Source organism: Opisthocomus hoazin, chromosome 4 (assembly GCF_030867145.1).
Source record: "Opisthocomus hoazin isolate bOpiHoa1 chromosome 4, bOpiHoa1.hap1, whole genome shotgun sequence".
Lineage (NCBI taxonomy): Eukaryota > Metazoa > Chordata > Aves > Opisthocomiformes > Opisthocomidae > Opisthocomus > Opisthocomus hoazin.
In genome coordinates, this window is record NC_134417.1 from 23570534 (window position 1) to 23596297 (window position 25764).

General features: G+C 49.3%; 1 protein-coding gene across 7 annotated transcripts in view; it reads left to right on the top strand.

Moving 5' to 3' along the window:
- The window catches only part of TNIK (TRAF2 and NCK interacting kinase), a 168962-nt gene that overhangs the window by 84463 nt on the left and 58735 nt on the right, over positions 1–25764 (top strand). For 6 of the 7 annotated variants that reach the window (XM_075418325.1, XM_075418324.1, XM_075418326.1 and 3 more), the window contains exons 3-8: positions 4991–5047; positions 9417–9542; positions 16853–16963; positions 19325–19415; positions 20792–20922; positions 25297–25351. In XM_075418325.1, coding sequence (XP_075274440.1) covers positions 4991–5047; positions 9417–9542; positions 16853–16963; positions 19325–19415; positions 20792–20922; positions 25297–25351 — 571 coding nt within the window. Of the gene's footprint in view, positions 1–4990; positions 5048–7517; positions 7593–9416; positions 9543–16852; positions 16964–19324; positions 19416–20791; positions 20923–25296; positions 25352–25764 lie in introns of those variants that run through there. The other variant, XM_075418330.1, reaches the window with a different exon arrangement.

Sequence of the window (25764 nt, forward strand, 5' to 3'; positions counted from 1 at the left end):
TGGAAGAAAATCAGTTGGGAGGCACCTGTCCTGCCGAAGTGGTAATATTTGGACTTTTATGAGACTTTTTGTTATTTGTCTCGGTTTACTGAGATTTCCATATGAAACAGAGTGTTCCTCGGGTTGTGCTTTCTCAGTGGCGAGGGGCGATGGTGTGGGCTGGCCCCAGCAAGGCTGTTCATGTCGGAATTTCTGCACTGCCTGGCAAAAGCACCCCAATCCCACTTATTTTAAGATTTACATGTTACATGGCTAAGGGCTTTGCAGAATGGCTGCATCCCAAGTGTTTGCCTTTAAAGTATCAGGCCTGCAGCAGGATTACTCCGTGAAATGCCTTCTGCGGGGGCTATGGGTGCGTGGGGGGCTGGAGGCTGGGAGCCCTGTTCCTGGCCGAAGGACGTGGGAGCTCTGCCTTGCTCGGGAGAGTGACAATTCTGGTTGTGTCCCGCTGGTTGCAGCGGGTGCTGGGTGATGTGTTCTGTTGAATGAATAGAAGCAGAAGTTAAGTAAATACGGTGGGATACATTTCTGGGTACAGAAATTGCAGTTTTTGCTTAAAGGTGAAATCGGTGCTTGCACAAGCAAAATGTTAAAGAAGCAACAATCAGTCATCCTTCTGTCCTTAAAACAGGGACTGGAGTTTTGGGCCAGAGTATGCAGTTTCTGTGTACAAAGGCTGACACTGAGGCCAGGATTTATTTATTTAGTAAATATAGTGCCTCAGTGCATCAGCTGATGTTTGAAAGTGTTTACCAGTGTTCCCATCGTGTGCTGGTCTGTTACGCTTTACGGAGTGTGAGGACCACAGCCTTTGGAGAAAAAACTTGTGTTGCCTGTCTCATGTGCAGAAATTGGTCTTAATACTTGACATTATCAAGTTAGTGATAGTTGATATAACATTTTTAGAGTCATTAGGAGCATGAATTTATGCTCAGATGGATATTTAATTAAAAACTGTGGCGGCTTTGAAGTTCACGCTTGAATAATCTTGAGGCTGAAATGTGGGTTTATACCCAAGTGAACCTTGATGGCAAGTCTGGAGAGGGGGAAAAGATGTTTTGGTAGCTCTGATTTCCTCCTGTATGTTTAACGGCCTCTGTAATGGTACTGGATTTATGACAATCAACAGAGCTTGCAGTTCAGCCAGGACGGCACGTAGCCAGATGCCAAACCTGCCTCGGGGAAGGGAGCGGGGAGGTGTTGGGGGGTGCTGGTGTGTTGGAGATCTCCAGGAGCCGTACCCCAGGTGATGCTGGCGGTGTCCTTCAAACCTCGCGGTGCTTACTGTGAACAGCCAACACGGGGCAATGGAAGGGCCTCCTGGAGATCTCCTGCCCTTCTCCTTGAGCTTCTGGGGGCTTCAGTCGCCGCCTTGTGTGAGCGAGGAGGGAGAGGTGGGTAGACCCTCACTTACGCCCAAAGCAAAGGCAATGGGATGCAGGAGTTTGGACCCCGCAGCAGGATGGGGCTGCAGGTACCACGTTTCGGATGCTGGGATGTCGAGGCAGCTTGGGCTTTGGGAGGATGCTGGTGCTCTTGCATCTCTCACTCTTATGTAGGAGTAGCTGGAAGCAGCTCGCCCGCCACCAACAAACGGAAAAATCCCGAACAATGCCAGGAGACAAAGGCAGCAAGAAGACAGAATGTTACAGATTGCTGAAGAGCAGAGCAGCTCCTTTCCGCGGGCAGACAGACGACCGAAGGCTGTTGGCACAGATTATTAAGCGAGCAGGAGGCGAGGAGGGTGTGGGGAGCAAGGGTGGCTGCAGTGATTGCTGCTCCCGTCTGGCTTCCTTTGCTCCTGTCACCAAAACTGGTGGTGGTGGAGTGGTCTGAAGGCTCAGAAGTGACTGCCTTACCCTGGAAGGGCCTCATCCTCCCGAAGGCTTTGCCTCCAGGCAGCTGCACCCTCTCCAGCATCCCCAGGACAAGCTCCTCAGCACAGGGGCACTGAAAAGGAGGAATTCTGAAAAAGCAGAGCATTGCTGTTGGAATCCTACATAGGCACCTGCAGCCTGACCTGTTTTGACCCGCGTCTTTGCTGTAGGGGGAGCAGAGGTGAGCCCAGGAGCGGGAGTTGGGCTCGGTCGCTGTGTGGTTTTGCAGTGGAGGTCTCTGCTCTGGTGAAGGTTTAAAGAAAAAAGCAAACATGTTTTGATGGGTAGGGGACACAGAGGAGGTGAGGAAGAACTTCTTCCCTCTGAGGGTGACGGAGCCCTGGAACAGGCTGCCCAGGGAGGCTGTGGAGTCTCCTTCTCTGAAGATATTCAAGACCCGCCTGGACGCGGTCCTGTGCAGCCTGCTCTGGGTGACCCTGCTTCGGCAGGGGGTTGGACTGGGTGACCCACAGAGGTCCCTTCCAACCCCGACCATGCTGTGATTCTGTGAAACCCCGGTCCTTGTTTGTGACTTCTTAACAGCAGTGCAGGGTTCGCACTGAAGAGTTTAGCACTTGCCACGCATCAGTTAGCAATTGCAGCTTGCCTTGGCAGAAATGGCTCTGCTGCCTGGTCCCGCTGGATGCTGTGGAAATGCTGCAGGGGCATGGCCGCTTACTTCTGCATGGCCAACATGCAGGAGGTGGTTGGTGGCCAGTGCCATCGAAAGGGTTCGTTGCTGCCGTGATGCCTTTTAATGTGTATGGGTCCGATGCTGGGTTTATTCCTGTAGTGTTTCTATCCCTTCCAGTTCTCAGTGTCTCTCTATCCTGTCTATCTGTATTGTAAGACCGAGAGTGCCTGCAGTAGGGTGAAAATCAACTGGTTTTCTAAACTATATGTGATGGTTTCACTGCAAGGTTCAATGCTGAGCGCTAGGTACACTGAATTAAAAGGGACAGTTAACCAGTGAGGAAATGGCTGGTTTCCCTGGACGGAGGTGGAGATCTGCCAGGATGAAGCTCAGCAACCCATCGCTGCGAACAAACTATACGAAAAGCAAATCTTTGTTCTGCTGTTCCAGGGCTGAATACTTATTCCTTCTACTTCGCCCGATTTTTGCGTGACGAAGTGTCCCTCACAGCTTACATCAACATACATTTTGAAGTAGTTTATTTTGTTTTGGTAAATGTTCACACAATATGAAGATCTTACCTTCGTCTGTAAATGCTGGGGAGGTGTATGAGGCGGTGGCAGATCCCTGGGAGAAGGGCGGTGTGGGCACCCAGGGCTCCTTTTTCCCTCGACTGGTATTGGAGGTAGGCAGCAGCACTCCAGCACTCGCAGCAGGGCTGGGGCAGCTCCCTGAAATGCGAAATGAGGTGGTGATATGTCAGATGGAGGTGGGTAGAAGTAGCAGACACATGGCTTGAAGTGCCTCGTCTCCCTTCGCCGTTTCATGGACGAGGCGGCATGCCGTGGTTGTGTCCGAGCGCATCCCTCGCTGGTGCTCTGCTGGGTTTAATTAATGAGTCTGGATGTGTGGGGGCTTCCTGGCCAAGCAAACAAAGACGAATTTAGGAAGGGGAGGATTTGTTTTTGCACATCACGCTGTGTAAATAGATGGTGTCTGGCAATGCGCCCCTCCTCCCCAACGCCTGCATCCAGGGGATGCTTCAGCCGCAGCCTGCTGCTGCTGGGCCGTGTTTTATTTTACCATTTTTTATGTTCTACGTTTTAAAATAAAAAGCTCTTTTTCCCTGGTTAGAAGATGTGGTTGCTCAGGATATATAAATTGCGTTAATAAATGAGCGAGGAGCCCTGTGGGTGAATTGGCTTCCTGGTGAAGTCATAAATTTGGAGAGGATGATGCTGCCTGGCTCCACAGCCGGCACGTGAGGTTGCTCCTCAACGCCGTGCCTGGAAACGTGAAGGGCCGGGGAGAGGTCCCTGTGTCCGGTAATCTGGGGCTCCTGCTGGAAGCGAGATGGTGTGAGAGACAATCTCCAGCTCGCAGGAGGGCTGGGAAACCTGGACGCAGACCCCAGCTCATCCACAGGCGAGCTGGTGAGGGGCAGTGGGGCCAGGGGAGCCTGGCGTTTAGGAAAAGCTCGTATTTTTCCCTGTTGCAGCCCACTGGCTCTCCTGGAGGAGAAACATCTTTTCCTCTGACTCTGCCCTGTTTGTAAGCAGAGCACGTGCCGTCAAATGGAGGGAGGGGAATGATTTGATGTGAGCAGTTTTGAGAAGATGTTGGGTCATCTGTTTCTCGGGAGAGGAGGAGAGGCTGGGAGTTGGCTTGCTTGATAGCAGTTGTGTTGGTTTGAAGACCCCATCAACAGTCTGGGCTCTTTTATAGTCTTCCCCATCGCTTCCAGGCGTTTTTCCATTAGGATTAATGTAGTCGTGCACTCTGCAGCAAGCAGTTCGTTGTGGTGATTTGCTGATTTTTCAGTTGCTGGGAACCAAGGAGGTGTCAAGGGGCTTCTGCTGGCACGCTGGCTGGGGGGCTTCTCCTCTAGACGCACGGTCCCCACCCGTGCCAGCGCTGAAGAGGGGGTCACTTCCACAGCCAAGAAGCACATCCAATTTTAAAAACCTCTCTAGCCCTCTAACCAAGGCTTTTGCAAATTAAATAGCTTAGCGGGCAGGCTGTATAATGGTGCCCTGCAGGCTTGCGGTCCCTTGGGTGTCCCCAGGTCCGGGAGAGCTGGGGCTCCTACGCGGGGGGACCGAGGTCAGTGCCGTGGGGGAACCCCAGCCAGCACGTTTCCAGCATCGCCGCTCCAGCAGACCATTCCCAGCCGAATCATGCTCTGCGCTCGGGAGAGGCCCCAAGCTGTTTTTTTGCATGGCTGAGCATTAAGGGATATTTCCAGCACTCGTTTGCCAGGAAAATACAGCATCAAAGGCCCTTTACTAATTAATTGTAATGGCAGGCGGAAGGGGAGGGAACTGCTTTCCCATCATGGCTGCTGTGAAGATGCTCTTGAAAAAGCAAAAGTACATGCAGATGCTGCCAGGGCGAGGAGATGGTTTAAGGAGAATGTTCGCTGCAAGGAAAACATTGCCACTGAGCAAAGCTAAACCAGCTTCTCCTTTTTCTTTTGCAGGGTCGTCATGTTAAAACAGGCCAGCTTGCTGCTATTAAGGTTATGGACGTCACCGGGGTAATGTATCTTGCTCCTCCTGCATCCTTCAGCAGCAGATAAGAGGGGAAAGGGGACGGGGCGTGATAGCGGGGAGGGTTAGTGGAAGGTTTGAGTTCCTGGACAGCAAATCCCCTTTGCCTTGACGTGGAATGTGCCGTTAAGAGGTTTTGAGTTTAATAAATGTGTGAGAGAAATACAAATCTGGAGGAATTTTGGAGGTTATGTAGTTTTATGCTGAAACAAAGCAGCATCCAGTTCCAGCAGTGGCTCTTCTGAATGCGTTAATAAGATCTGAAGAAAATTGTGGCAATGGGATCGTGTGTTCGTAACAGATTTCAGCTCCTCCAAATCCATGTTTTTCAACAAAAAAATTCTGTTCACCAGAACTATGTGCAGGTATTGTTATGAATAGCTTTTCTAGGCAGGTTAAATTACTCCTGTGCATCCTACTGATAAAGAGGAAAAAGTGCACCGCCCTGGTCTCAGAAATGTGGCTCTTTGGAAATTGTATGAGATGAAGAGAATCAGGAATTTACAACTTATTAAATGAAGAACAGGATTTAGGGGAAAGAATGGTTTCACCATTTCCCAGTGGCCACAAAAGGAAAAATGGGTGGAATTGCTATGATCCCTAAAAACCGAAACAGATGCATTCAGGAGGATGACATGAAAGTGCTTTTTTTAAATTTATTTTTTTTAAGTATACTGTTATACCTCCCAAAGTTCCTGCCTACATAAACAATGCCAAGTTTGGGAGTAAGAATGTTTTTACTGTGTTTTGTCTTTTTTTTCTTTCTTTTACTGGAATAGCACATTTCAAAATGTAGGACTCTATCCCAACCTACCCACCTTATTTTTTGAATTACTGTTTTTAGTTAGTTTTAAGGAGTTCAGCACATACAGAACTGACTCGCTGTGAAAGCAGTCAGGTGGCCACAGGAGTATGTTTTGAAATACCTGAGATGTTGTGGTGTGGTATTAATACCTGCAGGATCTTCATCCAGGTTCTTTTTTCTGCTAACAGGTGAAATGATGCGTGGAAGTAAGTCAGTAAATGTGAATGAGATTTGTTTCTGTTTACTCACAATATCTACAAGTGCCATTTATCTAGTTCTCATGGGGAGCAGGCTCTAAGGGAATGGACAGAGCCACCAAACGTAACCGCATGGCAGAAATGGCAGTGGGTTCCCATGGGATGAAATCTGAGGTTGTAACAAATTTAGGCTGAGAAATCAGAATATTGCTTTGAGGCCAAACAGGGGCTTAAATCTGAGTCCACACTTAATTCAGTGGTTTTAACATATCATCACTTCCAAGCAAAGATGTTGAAGAAAAGTACCCCAAATCTCATCCTGCCCGATAACTCATATTTTCAGCCACGTCTTTAAGTAGATATGCGTGATCTAAACCTCTGCCTTCCAAGGTAGAGTCTCAGGTAGAGTCTCTGAACATCCAAGGTAGTAAATCAGATATTTGACATGGGATGTTTGGATATTTAATGCCATATTAAAACACATTGGTTACTTTTCTTTTAATATATAATACACAAATTTTTGAAGTCAAGCCTCTAACAAGTCCCCCTAACTGAACTTCTGCTCCCTTCTACTTCTCCCTGCCCCACTGAATGCCCCATGTGGTGGCTTCTCAGCCTCGGGTGACACCAATATTGCATGAGTGGAGAAGTAGCTGCCTGGCAGGCGGTAGCAGGATCAGCTGAGGTGCTGAGGTGAGACCTCCTTGTCCTCTGAAGGGATGCCGCCGGCTCTTGGTCACCGACAGGAGGCTGCTCAGGGAGCAGGACCAGGCTTGGGCAGGCCACGCGATGACCACAGTTAAGACAGAGCAAACCTGTGATGTGGCAAGGGACTGACTGTGCTTTGTAGCTGTTGATGCCAAAGTCAGATCTAGAGCCATGTCCTCCAGCCGCCGCAGGAGTGGTCTTGGGAGTCACTTCTGGAGTCATTGCTCAAGCCGGTCCCTGAACGGTGCCTAAGGCCACCTTCAGCACCTGGTCCAGGCTCAGTGGACTGCTGGTGAAAACCCAGATGTGTCTGCTCCAGTCCTTCACCGTCTCCTGACACATGCTGACTTCAGCACAGTCCCTGCTTCATTTTACCCAGATCTTCCATCCCACCTGTTTTTGCACGATGTCCTTGATGACAACGTGTCTTTCAGAAGCCTACAGAGAACAGAACTAGTGTGGTCATCCCAAACATAGCCATCTGCAGTTTCATGGAGGGAGCTTTTGGAGTGCAGAGTGCCCGTGTTTTAAGTGAGCTCCCAGCCAGCATTTCATCCCAACCACGTGCCTTGCAGTAAACCCCCAAAGGCTCCTGACGACGATGCTTTAATTCGTCTATGCTCTTGCTAATTAGTTGTTAGGGAAGACTGCAGCACTGAGGCCCTCAAATTACAGCACATGATCAGTTTGGGCAGCCACTATCTCTGAATTAAGAATTTGGATTTGTTTTCCAGGGGCTGGTCCTGCTGCATGACCCACTTCCAGCAATGGATGTAATAACATTGATTGATGGATGCAAACCATGGCGGCAAAACCTGGCCTGTGGGTTTGATCAGTTTTGGAGTTGGAGTAGTTACACCAGCTTGCTATGAGAATTCCTTTTTCTTCCCTCCCTCATTGGATTTACTGGTGGTGGTCACTGGCAGTAGTCCTGCTTGGAGCAGGAGGCTGGGCTGGAGACCCCTGAGCCTAGCCATGCAGACATGTCCTCGTGTGCCGTCCTGACCTCCACAGCTCCAGTGTTGTTTTTTTTCGGGGATTTTGTGCCTTTTCAACTTTTTTCCCCCATTTTGATTACTTCAGCAGAAAGAGGGACTCAAGATAAACCTTAGAACCAAGTGTCCCTGTGGCTCCTCTCCATTTTTCCTAGTCAGGTGCTTTTATTAGTTCCTCTTGTCCTAATCTTCACTGTTCTTCCCTGAATTCTCTCTGGAAGACTGTAGTCATGAAGTCACTTTCTGTGGTAGCTTGGGAAGAAAGCCGCGTTTCTGTCCGTGGTGCGCAACACCTAATGAGGGAGCATCGCTCTTCAAGAAGAGCTGCTGCTTCAGCTTCGCTGTTCACTGGGGTGTCTTGTCCTTTGCCCATTTGTAGAACTGAAGTCAGGGTGAAGCAGATGAGGGACACAAGGGAGAAGAATAAAGAAGTAACAGCCCTTCTGGTCCTTTTGTAATAAAGCTTGTCGACATCAAGGCAGCTATCTGCTGCTTCTCAGCCGGTGGAATTACAGCAGGCTGGAGTTTGGTCAGCTTAAAATAAAACCAGGGCGTGTTTGATGGCCATGGTAGGACATCAAAACAGGTATAGGTGCAGTTCCCCTGCCTTGGCTGCTTCAGTGGTTGCTGCTTTGCAGACAGGACGGAGAGGGGCCATGACAACCCACGGGAATGGTGCTTGTCGCCAGGACCAAGACAGTCTGGCACAGAGTTTGTGGTGCCACCACACCACGAGTAACACCTGGTGTCTCCGAATGCCTCGTGCTGCTTCCCGGGTGGGCAGAAGCAGCATGTCGGGAGACTGGGATGCAAAGTGCGGGAGCACTCCTGCCATGCAACAACGGTTTCTGGGAAGCCATCTCTCTGGGCCTTTGATGGGTCTAGGAGAGTGTGCTGATGTGTTACTGGGGCAACACAAGTGTCACTGAGCTTCAGAGCTATGCCATGCTGGTCTAGGCTCTGATATGAATTATAAAGAAATTAGTTTTAAAAGATGGAGGAACGTCTGAAACGTGTAATTTGGCTGGGATGCCAAAGTCTGGCGCTGGTGCACCTCTGGATGGAGAGCACGTCCCCATGCGAGGGCTCCGTTCCTGGGCAGACCTTGCTTGGCTTGGCCAGCCCCTCCTGGTGGGCCCTTAGCCTGCAGGCGTTCGACTGCTCGGGAGCTGCCGGGGCTCTGCTCCCACCCGTGCTGCAGGCTTGGAAGCAGCCCATGGGGCTGGTGGGTCATGAACCCACGTGAGAGGACGGCTGCCCACCTTAAACTCTGCCAGCACCTTTGCGATCCCGTTGTAGAGGAGACGCCGTGATCTGAACTGTTTGGGAATGACCCGATTTCTGCACTGCCTGAAGATCTGTCCGGTTCGGGGTTCAAAAGTGCAACAGGGAATGTGGCAAAGCACGTGTTTTGCCCTGAGCTTTTTTGCTCGAGGAGTAAGCCGTTAGTCTCCAGTCCAGACCTCAGGCTCCCAGGGCTCTGCTAAAACAGTGGCTGTAAAAAATGGTGCAAGGAAACTTCGATGAGGTCAGTCAGAAATGGGGTGCATGGCAGTTCACCCACGTGCAAAGAGAGCTGGGAGTCTGCGAAGTGCGGTCTCTTAGCGCCTCTGGTTTTGTCTCTCTTCCCTTTCTTTTCACCTCATCCCAGGATGAAGAGGAAGAGATCAAACAAGAAATTAACATGCTGAAGAAATATTCTCACCACCGAAATATCGCTACGTATTATGGTGCTTTTATTAAAAAGAACCCACCGGGAATGGATGATCAGCTCTGGGTAGGTTGCTTTTTTTTCTTTGAACAAGGGGGCTTTGGCACAAATGATGTACTCTGGTGTCCTCCGACCACCACCTGCAGGGCACAGAAAGCCTTGTTTTGCATCCGTCTCTTTTGAAGCCGAGGCTTTGAAAACGCTCTTCCTGCGCTGCAAAACGCTTCTCCGTTTTGCCACAAAAATCTTTGCAGACTGCTGACAAAAACGTTTTTATTCTGATTTTCCATTAACATCGTCTTTGTTACAATATTCAATTGCAAATCACCCGTCCTATGACAACAAATGCACCGAAAAAACCAGTTGGAAGAAGCCGGGAGCGTTGCTGGGAAGATGGAGGCTGGGTGGGGGATGCTGGGCGTGCGTGGTGCCCGCCGGCTCTCGGCTCCTGCCCGACATGACGCGGAGCCAGCGCAGGCGAGCGAAGAGGAGGGGGATGGCGGAGGGAGGGCAGGGAGGTCTGCGGCTGCTCAGCCATCCCGCTGAAGGAGCCTTGTGTTGCTGATGGGCTGCAAGCTGCTTTGCCTCTCCGTAAATCCTTGCCTGCCTGCTCTTGCTGCTTCCCTTGTCGGTGGCTTCTCGGTTATTAACTCGGCATTCCCGGACCGCGGAGGGTAGAGTTTAAATCTGCCGTCCCTCTCCGGAGACAGCCGGGGTGTCGGAGCCCACCTCCTTGCTGGCAGCTGATGCTTGTGGGCGGCAGGCGCCGCAGGTCGGGGCTCCGGGCGCTGCCGTAAGGGGGATGAAAAATTAATTGTAGTTACTGTGCTGTATTCTGAGCTCGGCTGTGCTGGTCGGAGTCTGCGGAGCAGCAGCCTGTGGCGCCCGTGGGCGTCTGCCCCGCAGTTTGAGACCTGCTTTTCTTAGGGCAGCGTTGGAAGGAAGGCTGTGTTGGAGTTATCTTAAATATAGTGACCTGGATGTTGTCCTGTAGTCTAAATAGCTTTTATTTCCCCACAGTCTTGTAAATCCAGTCAGTTCTGACTTAGCTACGGGTGGTCTCCAAAGTTTTTCTGTGCCTGAATGAGATCGCTACAGCCTGATTTTTCAGGAGTAACAAATATCTGTGGTTCATCTGGGAGACCATGGGGAAGCTGGAGAGCAGCAGAACGCTCTTCCCTTTAGTTTCTGTATCATCTAGGTTTTACTTTAGCAAAAGTTGCAGTGGCTTCAGCTGTTTGGCCCTGCAGCCACGGGCCAGAGCGGCAGGGGCAGCGGGAACGGGGCTGATGGGCTTCTGCGCCGCTTTGTTACCCGAGATCTTCGGTGCACTGAATTATTGGGAAGACATAGGGGCTTGGACTCCAGGGGCTTTTCTTATTTGAGTGTTGGGGTTGGTTTTGGTGGGAACTCTAAAGAAACATGTTCTTTGCAGCTGGCCTGGGATTCAGCGAGGAGAAAGCTTTCAAGCTGAGAAATGCCTTTTCATCCTGTGAAATTCCATGTGACTTTAGCTGGTTTATGATCTGTTTGGGGTTTTTTTTAAGAAAAACAAACCCTGACTTTTTTTCTTTTTTTTAAAAAAAAAGGAAAACAGAAAACCAACCCACAACATTCCCCCTTGCGCTGCTGGAGTGCCAGGAGGTAAAAATACCCCACCAGCTGCATGCCCAAGCCCTCCCCAGAGCTGGGCTCTGCTTGGTGTCCTTACGCTGCTGGAGTCTGGAGTTAGCACGGTCTGACCAGGGAGGAGGCTTTGGGTTTCTCCTTTCCTCCACCTCCAGTGCAAAGAGCTATTGGTGTATACAAGCATTAATAAAATAATGTTTTTTAAATGATTTGCCCATCCAGAGCAGCCCAAACTTCCAAAAAGAAAAACTCGGTAGAAAACTCCTTGGATTGAGAGGCTGTTTCATCAGTCCCCGTCACCATCAAGTAGCGGAGGATGCTGTACGTGCGAGATCACTTTCGGATGCCCACATCTGGGAGGAGAACCTAGGTTTTCCCTGGAGGGTCACCCAGCCGTGCAAAGGGAGAAGGTGCTCATCACCCAGCCATGCTGCCGGTCACTTGTTCCCTGGGAAAGGTGGAGTAGATAATCTGAACTCCCTTCCAGACCAACTACCTCTCCTCTCAGTTTTGGGGCCTCTCTCATGGGCTGGTGAAAAATAGCGTTGCTGCTTTCCTTTCGCTCAAGAGTGCTGGGGTGTGAGGGTTTTTTTTTTATTTTGGAGTCTGTGCCCGGTGCTGGGGCTGGTGGAGGTGTTCACGGGCAAGCTCCCCAGGCACGGAGGAGAGGTGTGCTGGTGTCGCGGTGTGAAACAGCTGGTGCTTCAGCATCTGATCGAATTAGGCCTTGCGCGAGCTCTGTCAGTCTTGCCGCGCAGATAAGGGCTTGTTTATTTTTCATTGGCCCTTTGTTGAAATAAAACGGTTTCTGATAATGCCCAAGTAATTCTTCTTATCGACATTCGGGAGGCTGATACGGAAATAAAAAACAGGGAGCTCTTTCGGTGGAGATGGCGATCTCTTGGGAGCGCGGCAGGCTGCTGACATGAGGTATTGCCATCGCTTCTGCCGCGGCGATGAGCAGGTCTGTCGGCGCTGCTGCTCCGTTCGATGGCAGCCACGCGCCCCGAGAGGCGAGCTCACGAAACAAGCAAGTTTTACTGAAATTAGAGAGTGGAGGAGGTTTCAGCAGATGACAGTGGAGATGGGCGTCAAAAAGCTGATACGTTAGGAAAGAAAGGGAGTAAAAGTCATAGGGACAACCTTTATGGAATATTTTAAAACATTTAAAAAAATAGGAGGTAGGCTTATTCCTGTGTTGCGCTCTCTGGGTGCTGTGGACCTTTGGGAGGGATTGTGCCAGTCTGTAACCCAGACAAGGGGGTCCTGGCTGGGCGAGCCCGCGGTGCAGGGGCTCGAAGGTGGGCTGCTGAAACTGGGGAGATGACCCAGGGGACGGTGAGGACCCGGTTAATCAGTTAACTGCTGCTTCTCGGAGTTGAACTGATTAAATTCCCCTCGCACATCTCAGATCTAAGGTATGGGTTACCAGGCTGCACATAAACTGGGGGGGGAGGGGTTGTTCTGATTTATTTTTTTTTTGTGGCGGTGAGAGACAAGGAATTCGTTTAGGAAGTGTGAACGTCATGGGGGAGGTGACCCGATCCCAAAGGGCCTCTTGCCCGTCACATCGCCTGCCCTAACAGCTGCTGGGAGCTGCCGGTCTCTGCTTCATCCCCAACGTTAACACGCCGTATACATCCGCAGGGCCAGAGGGACGTTGGAGGTTGAGCATCTGCTCTTGCTGTCCGTGGAGTGCTGAAGCCACCAACGGACAGGCCCCTCCACGTGTGGGCACTGAGCAGTATCTTTGGGCAGCTGCTGGTACCTCGTGTCACAGGAATTAAATCATTAAACATTTGAGAGGGGACGGTGTTTGGTCAAGCTGTGATTCTCTCGAGTCCCTCTAAGCCCTGCAGTCCTGGGGGAGCGTGGGGGGAGCGTGGCTGCTTCTCTGGCCCCTGACCGAGAGCCCGGGGTCAGCAGAGACTTCCTGCTGCTGCCTGGCTGAGTCAGCCGACGCTATTTCGTTCTCAGTCCTCTTCAAAGCGATGTCAGTGCTATAAACATGGCAAGGCTGCGAGCCCAGCTCCTCTCACTGCTGTCCCTAAGCCCAAAGCTTTCAGCCTGCTCGGGACTCGCGGTGGCAGCTGCCCGCCGGCTCCCTAAGGGCCAGGAAGCTCTGCGTTTCAGTAGTGCTCCATCACTGGCTCCAGGTACCATGATGCATGTGATGAGGGACCACCCTTTCCCAAGGGAGCCAGGCTGTGGGGTGCCGTGGGAGGCTTGGGTGGCCTGGGCGTACAGGACTGCATGGCACCCGGGTTCTTCAAGAAGAAGAATTTCCAGCAGTGTTTAGCTTGAGGGTGTTGTGTGCTTGTTTTCTGTGACTCAAAAAAGTGAAGTCAAGTTGTTCATGGGGCGAGGAGTAGGAACACAGAAGAGTTTGGCTTGCAGAATGAAGGAGTTGGATGATGTTGGGAGGTTCCTCTGGACCAGCTGGAGTGGTTCACCATCAGCTGGGTTGGAGGTTCTGTACTGGGGATGTCACATTTGAGCCCATCCAGGTGATCTACAGTGGCAATGGGAACAGAGGTCTCACTGGCCATTCCCAAACTGGGGAAGGTGGTCGTTGATTGGAAAGCCATGAAGGCTCTTTAAATAAAAAAATGGTGAGGCAGCAGGACACTGAGATTTACAGCTGCTGCTTCGGAATTTGCCTTGCTTATGAAGTTTGATGTCACTCTGATATGAAGAGCTAAGTAAATGCTAAATGAACTGTATTTAAAAATACTTCCTCAATAAACGGCCTTCCAAATTGAATTTCAGGAGATGATCTTACCTTTAGCCCATCTTGATGATAATTTTAATTATGGTTAATAAAAACTCAACCTGCATTTCAAGGTTATTCTCTTACCCCGTCATGACTTCATCTTTTAATAAGATTGGCAGTGATGCAAGAGTGTGCAGGGCAATGCACTCACCTAGAGACGTAGGACTGGTAAGGACGTATCTGAGTATAAGCACCGTTTAAAGCCTTTCCTAAGTGTACTAAGCTCTGTTCTAAAATCAGCTGGAACTTCTGTTCCCTCCTTTTTTTCCCTGGAGGGCTGTTTGTTGATTTCCAGCCTAAATATACCAATTGGGTGTTGATACATTGATCTTACGCCAATAGTTACCTTGTTCTTCTTCCTCTCTGGTGCTTACTTGTCCATGCTCTTGACAATATATGCTCATATCCTGTAGCCATCCATTCCCTGGCTGGCTCGACAAGTCCTCAGGTCCTCTGAGAAGACCTGATCACCTTACTGTACCTACTTCCTTATGCGTTTCTCACTCTCGGGCTCCATCGCCCAGGAGGACACGCTGTGCCATGAGTGAGGTCTCACCAGCCCTGTTGGTGTGCCTCCTTAGCCATCATCTGTGTTTCCTCTCTTCGGAGGTGGCGTTGTGTGGACTGTAGTTGGGACTTCTGTAGCATCATTCCGTCTGAGGATCAAAGGGGATCGCAGTGCTGCAGCCACCAGCTTTCCTCCTGTTCTATCCAAACCTTCTGGAAACAGTGGTTTTTCACGGTGGGCATCCATCAGCTCCCCATTGTGGACAGGGATGCTCGTGCAGGCTCATCGTCTTTCTGTTGCTCGTTTTCTTGGAGAACTCGTGGCAGAGGTTTCGGGAAGTGCCGTGCTGTTCGCAGCTGTTCTGCTGCCCAGCTGGACCTGAAGCCTGCTGGTGCCGGATATTTTCCTATGGATGTTACGGGTCTGTGCAGCTCTTAAAAAGCCAAGTTGGAAACCCTCCCTGTGGGAGTTTCTCTTTCCCTCTCTCTATTTTTTTTCTTTAATCTCCAGATTTCACAATCACAGATTTGGGATACATCAGCAGGTGGCCGTATTACTCACCTCCTGGTGCAAAATTAATCTTTGCTCTGTGGAAATTCAAGGACAGCGTAGAGGACCGGGTGAACTGCCAGCTCCCTAAAGATAGTCTGGCAAATTAATGAATGCACTGTGTACTTTTCATGGGATTTCTTCCATCTTCTTTTAAGCGTTGTGACTGCCGTACATGGCATGTACTCTTCCTCCTGCTCCAAACCCTGGTGAGAGCCTGTGGATGAATTTCCATGGAAAGGGACTGGAGAGAGGGTCAGCCTTTTGGGTTGGAAAGTGTTTGTGGCTGGCTCAGCTATCCAGGATTTTCCTGTCCATGCTTGCTGCCGTGGTATCCCAAACGTTCATTTAATCAGAAACACATGCAGACGCTTACACGTGTCAATCATCCGAAGGGAAGAAAGAGAGAGGAAAAGTGAGTTGGAAACCAGTTGCTCCATTATTCCCATTCGGTGAGCAGTGAGTAAGCCGTGACTTAGGCCGTGTCCCGGTGACCCAGCTGCGTTGCTGGTCTCCTGCTGGGCTGGAAGAGCTGCAAGCGCTGCAGCAGCCTTCCTTTGCCTTTGCACCGGGTGGACTCTGGCCCATCACTCATCTCTTTCTTCAAGCCAGTTTGCTGACGTAATAGGGTTATACAAAGAATTTTTCAGCTGTCAGTTGAGGAAGAGAAGAGAGACTTAATATCAAAACTAAAGATGGGAGCATGGTCAAAGTCAACTAAGCTGTAGTCTGCTCCGGTATTTTATTTAAACTAAAGGTTTATAGCAGTGCTCTGCCTGGATTTTATGATCGCTTTTATCAGATTGTCTTTTAAATCACTGCGTTTGAGCGATTTGGTTAGAAGTAACCCTTCTGCTGTTTCTTTCTCTTCTTCTCTTGGCCCATGCCTTTAATAAAGTGATGTCATTTGCTTGGAGAACATTAAATGCCATGTAAGCTTCATGTGATAAGAAACTTTAAACATGCACATTGAAGAATCTGGCAAGGCACTACTTGTAAGGGAATATCTTTCAGCAGCAGGCTGATCTAATTGGAAAACATGGTTTCACATCTGAGAGAAACACTTCTACAGGTCTTGGAGGAGGCTTGTTGCGTACACGGGCTGTGCTCGCTTTCTGGAGCATGCTGACAGCTCCTGCACGCCCTGGGGATCCGTGATGTCCCTGGGAGCAGACTCGCATCCCGTGCTATTTTTATGAGATTTATTTCACAGTTGCTCAATGACAAGATGAAGTTCAGGCCTGGGTTAGATCCTTGTGGTTTTATGCTTGATATTATGAAACTTTGTAAGTGGTGCAAGCGGTGGTGGCCGGTCTCGTTTGAACCAACCCAAGCAGCAGGACTCCAGCTGCTCGGCAAGCTTCCGCTCAAGGAGGGTTTGCTGCTCAAAAACGTGGTCAGAAGCAAAGACCTCCTGGTGAAAAAAAAAATTGAAAAATATACCCGTTTCTTCAGTATGTAGGAAGCTTTCAAGCATCTGTCTTGTTGCCTTCACGTTTTCAGAGTTGAAGAACTTACATGCAAGGGGTAGAGTTTTGCATTTATTGCTGTTGATAACTAAATATTCATACTAAACATGGGTCGTAAGTGTGAAGTAGGCTATGTGGCAGTGGGGTTCTGGGATTTCAAGGTGTCCTATTTCCTCTGCTGATTTTCAGCACGAGGCTGATTCCTGGTTTTTGTTCCCATCCTTCTGGAGAGCAACAAACCTTCCAGCCTTTTATTGTTTTGTTTCTATAGCAAAGCCCGTGTGGGTTATAAGCTGATAGGTTCAAGACGATGTCCCGGTGGCTCTGCGTAGCTCTACGGTGGCCCCACGGCTGTGTTGCCAGCGTCGGGGACCTACCCTGGGGTCAGGCAGCCCGGAGGATGCTGTCAGTGTGGTTGCAGTAATTGTGCTTTTGCTCCATTTGGCAGCTGGTGATGGAGTTCTGCGGCGCGGGCTCCGTCACCGACCTCATCAAGAACACAAAGGGGAACACTTTGAAGGAGGAGTGGATCGCCTACATCTGCAGAGAGATTTTACGGGTACGTGCCCAGAGGGAGCTGAATGTTGAGGGTTGTTGGAGTATCGCAGTCGGTGCTCGGGGGACACGGAAAGCCTTTGGCTCTGCGGGCCTCGTGGCTGCCGTGCTGCCATGGGCTGGAGCCTCTTTGGTGCCGATAGGCATGAATAATTCATGTGCTAGGATGATGCATAATAAATAAGCCCTATTTAATGCCCTTTAGATCTGTTAGTTCCCTGACTTTTAACCCTCCTTTTCCTTCAACAAAAATATAATTCCCTTTAGTATTAATAGGATAAAGATTTATTTACATTAGAATCACATTTTCAATTAACAGAAAGGTGAGGACTAACAAAGTCAGTGGAAAGAATCTTCATGATTAAAAAGCACCCCAGGTTTTATTAAATCCACGTCTCGGGCTTTAATGAGGATGCTGCAGCTTTTATACCCACAAGGTAAATGTTTGACTGGAGTGTCTTAAAATGGGCCGTGCCAGAGTTTCATGTACTGGGAGATGGCAGCTTCAGCGAAGGCTTGCTTGCATTTTGCACAACCGAGGTCAGATGATGTGGTCTTAATGGTTGCCTGACATGAAAATCTGTCACTCCGTGGACTGAGGCTTTGTTCAGGAGAAAAGAAATATCGGGCATGTGAAGGAAACCCATAGAAGAGCCATTCAAGTGATAGGACAAGAGGAAACTGCCTCCAGTTGCACCAGGGGAGGTTTAGATTGGATATTAGGGAAAAATTCTTCACTGGCAGGGTTATCAAGCATTGGAACAGGCTGCCCAGGGAAGTGGTGGAGTCACCATCCCTGGAGGTATTTAAAAGACTGTGTAGATGTGGCACTTAGTGACGTGGTTTTGTGGTGGACTTGGCAGTGTTAGGTTTACGGTTGGACTCGATGATCTTAAAGGTCTTTTCCAACCTAAATGATTCTGTCGTTCTATGAGAGAAAACAAAGTAAAATGACTGCTGCGCAGGGAGGTGTCTGACACTGCTGCTGAGGCTGCTGCTGGTGTCCGGAGGGGGCATGGCACTTCTCTGCTGACCCTGGATGCCACCATCCGCACCAGCATGATGTGCAGAAAGCCATAGCTAAGCGGTTGTTGTACGGACACTGCTCTCAGTGCCAGGAAACCACAGTTACGTGGGCTTATTTTTAATGTATGAGCTCTATGAGCCTGCTTCTTAGAATAGTGGCTGGCAGTGAGTCAGAACCCAGCCACTGACTCATGTCCCCTGGCCACCATGGCGTGTCATCGCTCACGTTTGGGCCGCACGTTGGGGCGGTTGGTGATCTCCGCAGGGTTTCAGGCGATGAGAGGCTCCCACCTTCATGCTGTAGAAGGTGGCTCAGCCGTGGTTCAGATGTTGACGGTCAGTTGTAGTTCTAACACAAGGCTCGATCCCGCGTTGCGAAAGGCTTTATTGGAATTCAGTGAAATTTTTGCTTTGCCTCCAATGCCCAAAGGTGCCTCTAACCGGGCATAACATGGCTAAAAAAGGGCTCCCGCACAGGTGTGATCTATTCCACGGTGTTGTCCCAATGTAATGAGTGTAAAATGACTAATAACTACCAGTAGTGATAGCAGAAATTATCTTCCTCCTCAAATATGAATGTTTAATGTGAAATGTAAAACTAATGCAAAATTAGTTTTTGAAGTAATCCATGTTTTTCCTAAGGTAACAATGGAGGTGGATGTTACTTTGAAACTGAAATAATAAATGAATGAAATAAAAATGTAGGTTGCAAAAAGAAATTAATGAGCTAATAAAAAAGCACACCAGAAGAGCTAGTTTACCTTTAGCCTTAGAGACAGGCTGTCTCTCTATTAGGAATATGTGCAAGTCGTAATATTTGTATTTGCACAGTAGCTTTTTTAATACAAGCTTTTCAGTGTATTCGAGTCCCATGTATTGGACCAATATAACAAGAGAATTATTTTCTTCAGTTTCTGGATGATGGAAGTAGAGAAAGGAAACAAAACCATTTTATTATTTCTGCCACAGAAAAGACTCCCTAAGGCAAGGGAGCACGTGGGTAAATGTGTCTGGAGCTGTGGAGGAATTTGGGTTAATATGGGTTCCTGCAGAGACTGAAAGGTTGGTTTTAATCCCTGTAGAATGGATGGTTCTCGTGCGATGGAGAGCACCCACTGCGGCACATATAGCCCACTGATGGGCGTCTCGCTTGCTGGGCAGGTCCTCCCAGCATGTGACATAGGACAGGATTTTGAACACAGGATAAACAAAAGCGTTCTCAAGTGCTGAACTCCAACTGTGAATCTTTCATTTCTGGACCAGGGTTAGTTGAGGAGGAATGTCAGAAAATAACATGCTTTGAACGTGGATTCCTCTAACCTTTCTCTGAATTCTCTAGGGCTTGAGTCATCTACACCAGCACAAAGTAATTCATCGAGACATCAAGGGACAGAATGTATTGCTGACGGAAAATGCTGAAGTTAAACTAGGTAAGAGTGGGTTAGAGCTCTTGGAAACTGCAGGTGGGCTGGCTGGAGAGAAGCAGCAGAATGGACTTGTATGTGACTTGGAGAAAGGGAACGGATACTAAGAGCTACGCGCTGATTTTTCTTGTGTCAGCCTCAATAAGTGGCCTTGGGTGTTGACCAAGTGCTGTGCAATGAACTGCCAGTGGTTGACGGCCAAGTTCTGCATGCAGAAATGTACTTGCAGTGAAGGTGATTTTGTTCAGACAGGTAGTTTGGGCAACTCTGCCGTCAGATGCAGGATGAGCAATCGAGTCCATTTTTTCATGCCCTAGGTTGAAAATTGGCCTGCGTGCACCACCAGCCGTTATCGAAGGCTGTTCCCTCACACCTTCGTGTAGTGTCCTACAGGATCATAGTCCAGTCAATTTAGTGTCGCGTAATCAAGATGGGGTTTCCAAGCCAACCTGTCGGAGAGGGCTTGATTTGCAAGAACTACTGTGAATCTCTTATGCAGTGTTAGTCATTCTGGAGAAGACTGGACATTCACATGAAGATCATCTGGAAGACGGCAGATCAGCACAGATGATGTGCTGATGTCCTCAATTGTCCAGCACAAGTGTTATTAAGGCCACCTTTGTGCATTTTAATTTATGCTGGTGAATAAACCCTTGCACTGGTAGACCCTTACACTGGTAAAATGAGGTGCAAGCCTTGTTTTCCCATGTCTCTCTCCTCTCTTGACAGCAGAATAAAGCCCCAGCTTAACAGATGGCACCACCAGCTCGTTTGACTTTATGCTGGTGAAGATTCCCCTCCAAGGGGAAGTTCTCCAGGGCAAATGTCCAACCTTGTGCAAAGTGAACTTGGTGGACCATAGAGTATTCTCTCATTGATGTGATTTCATCAGTTTTTGCTTCATTTTGCAGGGCTCTGCTTGACATTTCCCTATGGGCCTTTGTCCTTGGCCCTTAGTTCCTTAAGTCTTTTGCATTTCTGCCATTTCCAGCAAGAATTTAGGTAGAAAAATGAGGCTTCTACCGATATTTGGCAGGCTTTAATTCAAATGAGAAAGCATAGAACAAAGGCTGCTGCTTATTAATGTTGCTTACCGTGTTTCTCATTAGTATGAGGAGCTGTGATTTCTTTTCATTGCCTCCTGGCAAGGAGGAAAAGGCACAGGGTTTCTTACAAAACCTGGACATCAGATGATCAGGTTCGTCCTTGATTGACCTCTGTTGATCCCAGCAGAGATCAAACAGGAATGTCTCTGGCCCTGCCTTTCTCTCCTGACCGTGCAGAGAAGTTGGTCTGAATGAGTTTAATGTTTTGCAGTCGACAGAAGAGTTGCTTGGGGTTTCTCCGACCTTATGGTACCCTGTTGTCTCTCTGATCCGCAGTGGATTTTGGTGTCAGTGCTCAGCTGGACAGAACGGTGGGCAGGAGAAACACCTTCATTGGGACGCCTTACTGGATGGCCCCCGAGGTCATTGCCTGCGATGAAAATCCCGATGCCACTTACGACTTCAAGGTACCTTAACGAGCATCTTCCTACTCTTTTATATGTCATTATAGGTGTGATCTGGGCAAAGTCTCCCCGGTTCACTAATAAGACAGGCAAGGAACACTGAAAGCAGCACTTACTGGTGCTTGCAAATGAGAGTTGTGACCATAAACATCTGAAGAAGGTGCTTGGCATGGTCTCAGATTTTACACCCCCGTACCATCAACTTGAGCACGGAGGAATTTAGTATATTGTTGCAGCTTTGCAGAATACGTTGACAGGCAGCATAATCTCGTCCTGCTTTCTGGCTGTTGGATTTTGAGATGCCAACTCAGGTCCAATGTGAATCTTTGTTGTGCTGTTCACGTATCCAAATTTACTGTGAAGAAGTCTTTCCCCATGCTGAGAAAGGTGTCAGACTGAGGCTTCCTACCTGCTAGCCTGCCTTTCAGTGCCACATGTTTAAATACTACAGTTAAACATGCTGTATTTTCTCTGTTGACTCTGAGGACAAGTCAGGTCTGGTTTAGAAAGGGCAAAATCGGATCTTCTGGCCCACAGGCTGGCGGTATTCACAGGGAGATCTGAAGGCTGCCACACAATCGGACGTTTGGGGGGCTGACCTACTTTTCACATGTCTCTCTTGCCTGTTTGAAGTTTATTTTGGGATTGGTGGCAGTGCAGCATTGCTGCTGAGTTGTAACGTGGCACAGAGCCCCTCGCTGCGCAACAGATCTGCAGGAGGGTTACAAGTCCCACCTGCCCATTCAAACTACAGCAAGGTCCGATGGTTAAAGCAAGGAGTGCTTGACATTTTTTATCCTGTTTCTGCCTTACTGCAAGTTTCTGGACACACATCTGTAGAAACGTCCCTTAGTTTTTGTCCCTTGGTGTTATGAAGCATCCAGAGCTTGAATTTCTAGCTCCAAACCCCCTCAGATCCACTGAGCATGTCCAGAGAGGAGAGCAGGACACCAGCACATGAGCTTTGAGGGGAGAAGTTAAGACATATGTAGAGCTCGCTGTACCTCTGTTCACATGCGTGCCGAGAGGTCACTTTACAAGGTGATGTTTAAAAAGAGACCCTTTAGTGTGGAGCTGGGTGGCTGCTTGCTAACAGTAGGAGACTACAATATAATGCAGCAGCCCACCATTGTGGTACCACTCGGGGTGCAATTACCAAGCACTCAGAGATGTTTTTGAGAGATGAAGGGTTTAAAGCAACCAAGCGATGCTTTGGTATTGCAGCTATTTCAGTGCATCAGTCAACTTTTGAACTGATGGCTTTCCGGAGAGCGGCTCTCCAGTCTGAGTTCAGACTCCGGGTTACAGAAATCGTTAATGATAAGGACATGTAGAAAGAGTTTAATCTGCAATTACTTGATTCTCTTTGATTAGCCAATTACAACAGGCGTTTCCTCAGCTCCGTTGATGGCAGTGCTTCGTAGCTTCTCCACTGACAGCCGCCTGGTGCAATGCCCTAATTACTTGCAGCTTTTTATTATTATTTTTTTTCAAAAAAAAGGACCAATATCTTCACAGGCTAGTTTCTACCCTCAGAAATCCCTGAGTTTTTTCCCTTTCTGGAATAACTAGGGCACTTAGTATGCCGTTGACTGATGCAGAAGCGCTGGGACCAGAATCCCTCTATTGTCCCCAAGGATCAAGCGCTCATCGCGAGCCGGGCGCTGGCGCCTCTGAAGTTGGCACTGACCGTTTTCCCTTGGCTGGGGGTATGAAACAGAAAGCTGATTGCTGCCGACACACTGACTGCAGGGTGTTTTCGGAGCGCGTGGGGATCTGGGAGCCACTGGACATTAGTCCGTACCCCGGATCACATCCCTGCACCTGATGCTCTTGCTTTGAAGTGGAAGGGGGGAATGTGGGAATGTAAATGACGTTTTTTTTTTCCTAAAGGAATGCAAATCAGATGCTCTCGGGTTTAGCCGACCAGCTTAAAATAGGGAATACAAAAGATGAGATTTATAGCCTGAAAAAAGGAATCCTCACAGGCTTAATCTGTTGGACAAAAAGCCTCTGATCTCACTGTGTTCTTAGCCAGAAAGAGTTGCCTCTGTAATCTATAGAAGGAGGCAGTAAATACCTCCTCACAAAAATAAACCACTTTAAAAAAGGACAAATAGAAAACCCCATATTGTTGCGGTTATTTGTTGGTTTTTCCCCCCAGCCGTTTTTCCTTTTTTCTTTAGAGATATCTTGTCAATAAGCTTAGAATCGGGGAGGGGGGGGGGGGGGGTGTGCGAAGCTTGCTTCACTTCCCAAGTCAAGACAATGCAAATATATTAGCGCAGCATCTTTTTGCTGGGTGGACTGAAAAGCTTTTCAGACTCAAAAATAAAAACCCCCCACACAAAAAAAAACCCCTGAATTCCAGGTCATTATAAAATGTGTGCTTCCCGCTGAGTTTTCTGCTTTCTCTGGGAGCCTTAGAGAGGTGATAATCCCCTTCTGTATTGCTCCAGCTTTAAGATCACTTGGCATTTTGTGTATAACACTGGGCACCTCGGTATGGAAAGACACACTAGGGATTTGGAAGGAGTTCAGCGACAACCCAAAGGGAAGGGGTCATGTGTGCTGAATCATGTGGAAAGACTGCGATAATTAAGTATGCAGCAGAAATCCCAGCTGACCAGAAACAGAGTGGATGAGACTGTGCTGTGAAAGGCCTGGAAATCAGATCTGAGAGAGAATTTTCAAGCAGGTACAAAAATGTGTGGCAAGGACAGCATTTGTTAGAGGAGAATTGGGCTTGAAAATCAGAAAGAGTGCCTTGAAATTGAAAATCCACGTTGTCTTTCCTGGGTGGAGCATGTGGGAAGGTGCTTGTGGTCCCTAGAGGCTCTGCCTAGCTCCGGACGAGCTTCTGGGGCTCTGTGCTGGGAGGAACAACCTTTCTGGGATTTACTCTCTAAATTGTGGGTTTAGAGGCTTGAAATGGTTTGGAAAGGGCAGCTTTTGAGATGAAGAGGCGAAAATTGAAGAGGGACTGCAGGGACGTGGCAGAGAGCAAGACATGAGAGCTGGAGGCACAGGAGGAAGGGTGGGAGGGCAGAGTCTGTCCCTTCCACCCTGAGACGTACCTGTGTACAACGTTTACTGGTTTTGATGGGCTAGCTGCTCTCCAGCGTGTAGCATCAGACTTGTTCTGGTGCCTTGTGCACCTGCAGCTTCTGCCCTTGCTGTTGCTGGCCTCCCATCTCAGGCAGGTCCCTCCACCCCACTGGAGATGTGGCAGAGGCTGCGCTGGAGACAAAGGCACCAAAATCGGTCTGGGTCCCGTTGCCGCTGCATCGGGTGCTGGGCTGTGCATCATTAGTAGCCCTATACACAGAATAATGAGTTAGCTGCCTTCTGCAAAAAAACGAGTTGCAGCAGTGCTGTGAGGGAAGGTGCTCATTCTCCCTCGCCAAGCACGTACTGCGTCTGCCTCCGCTGCTGTCCAGGAGAGCCGAGCCGTCCTCTGGGGCTCGTTACCAGATCCAGAGGGGCAGCCGCAGCTCGTCGGTGATGGGGAGGTGGGGGGGAGCTCACCCACTGCTCTCTGGCAGGGAGCTGGGGGTGCAAATGTCGCTGTTTGCAAGGGAGAAAATTGGAGGAAAAGTGATACAAGTATGAAATCAAAAGAGTTTCCTGAATAGGTGCGTTCTTGGTGCTCTAATCTTTCAGGAGACTCAACCAACCATGTGGGATCAGCAGGGCTTGGGAACAGGGTAAATAAAAGTGCCCATTTCTCCTTCCACTGGCAAAATGCTGCTTTTGATGCTTCCATTTAATGAGCAGCCCATGATCCACGAGCCTCCCGAGGTATCTCAAGATACTTCAAGTTTTGAATCTATTCCAGGCAGCCAGTTTTCTGTGGAGCCCTATCAAATCCCTGGATGTATCGCCCGGCTTTAAGCAGGGAGCTGGCAGCCAGGTTTGCTGCTTACCCTAGCTGTGATTCCGAGGGGTGTTTTGTTACCAGCTCATCTGGGAGCTGGGGGTTTGTTCGTTACTGCACAGGGCTCGTTAAGGTGTCCCCACCAGGAGACCTTCAGGTCATCAGCATCTCCCCATCCCCAGGCAGTGTCCTCACCACAGCCACTGGGAGCGATGCCCCAGCAAAGTGGCTGTGTCCCACACCAAAAATGCCTGGAAGGCTTTGAAATAAATCTTGGGATAAACGGTGGGGTTGGGAGCCGCTTCTAAAGCTCCAACGCAAGGCAGGAGGATGAGTCAAACTTCCAAGGTGTGGGTCCAGGGGCTTGCGGAGGACATGGAGACCCAGCTCACAGGGCTGAGCCCCCTGCGCTGGGGAGAGACGTGCTTCCCCCCTCGCCCAGTGCCCGCTGCTGTGACCATGCTCCCCGGTGTCATGTATGTCTCTGCTTCCTTTTTCAGAGTGACTTGTGGTCTTTGGGGATAACGGCCATCGAGATGGCAGAAGGTGCTCCCCGTAAGTAGATGCATTGCCCTGCTTTAATTAACCCTGGGTTGTAACGTGCTGGGGTTTGCTGAGCACCAGCCAACACTCAGTTGTGTGCAAGAAACACCGTGCAAAGGTTTTCCCAAGCAACGTGGGCTCGCTGAGATGGAGCTCGCTGGGTCCATGGGGACAAAGCTTCTAGGGCAGCGTGGCTGTGGGGACAGGCTGGGCAGTGAGCAAAGGCACATGACCCTGTATGGCTCCTAGTATGTCACCTGAGCAGTCTGGGACTCAGATGAAGTACAGGTGAAGACAGGGGTGGAGGACGGGAAGCTGGTAGAACACTGCTCCTCAGCACTGTGTGTCACCAACCTCCGCGGTGACACAGCTAGTGGCACAGATAGGGGCTGTCTGCAGGGGGTTGTCGCTGCAGATCACAGAAT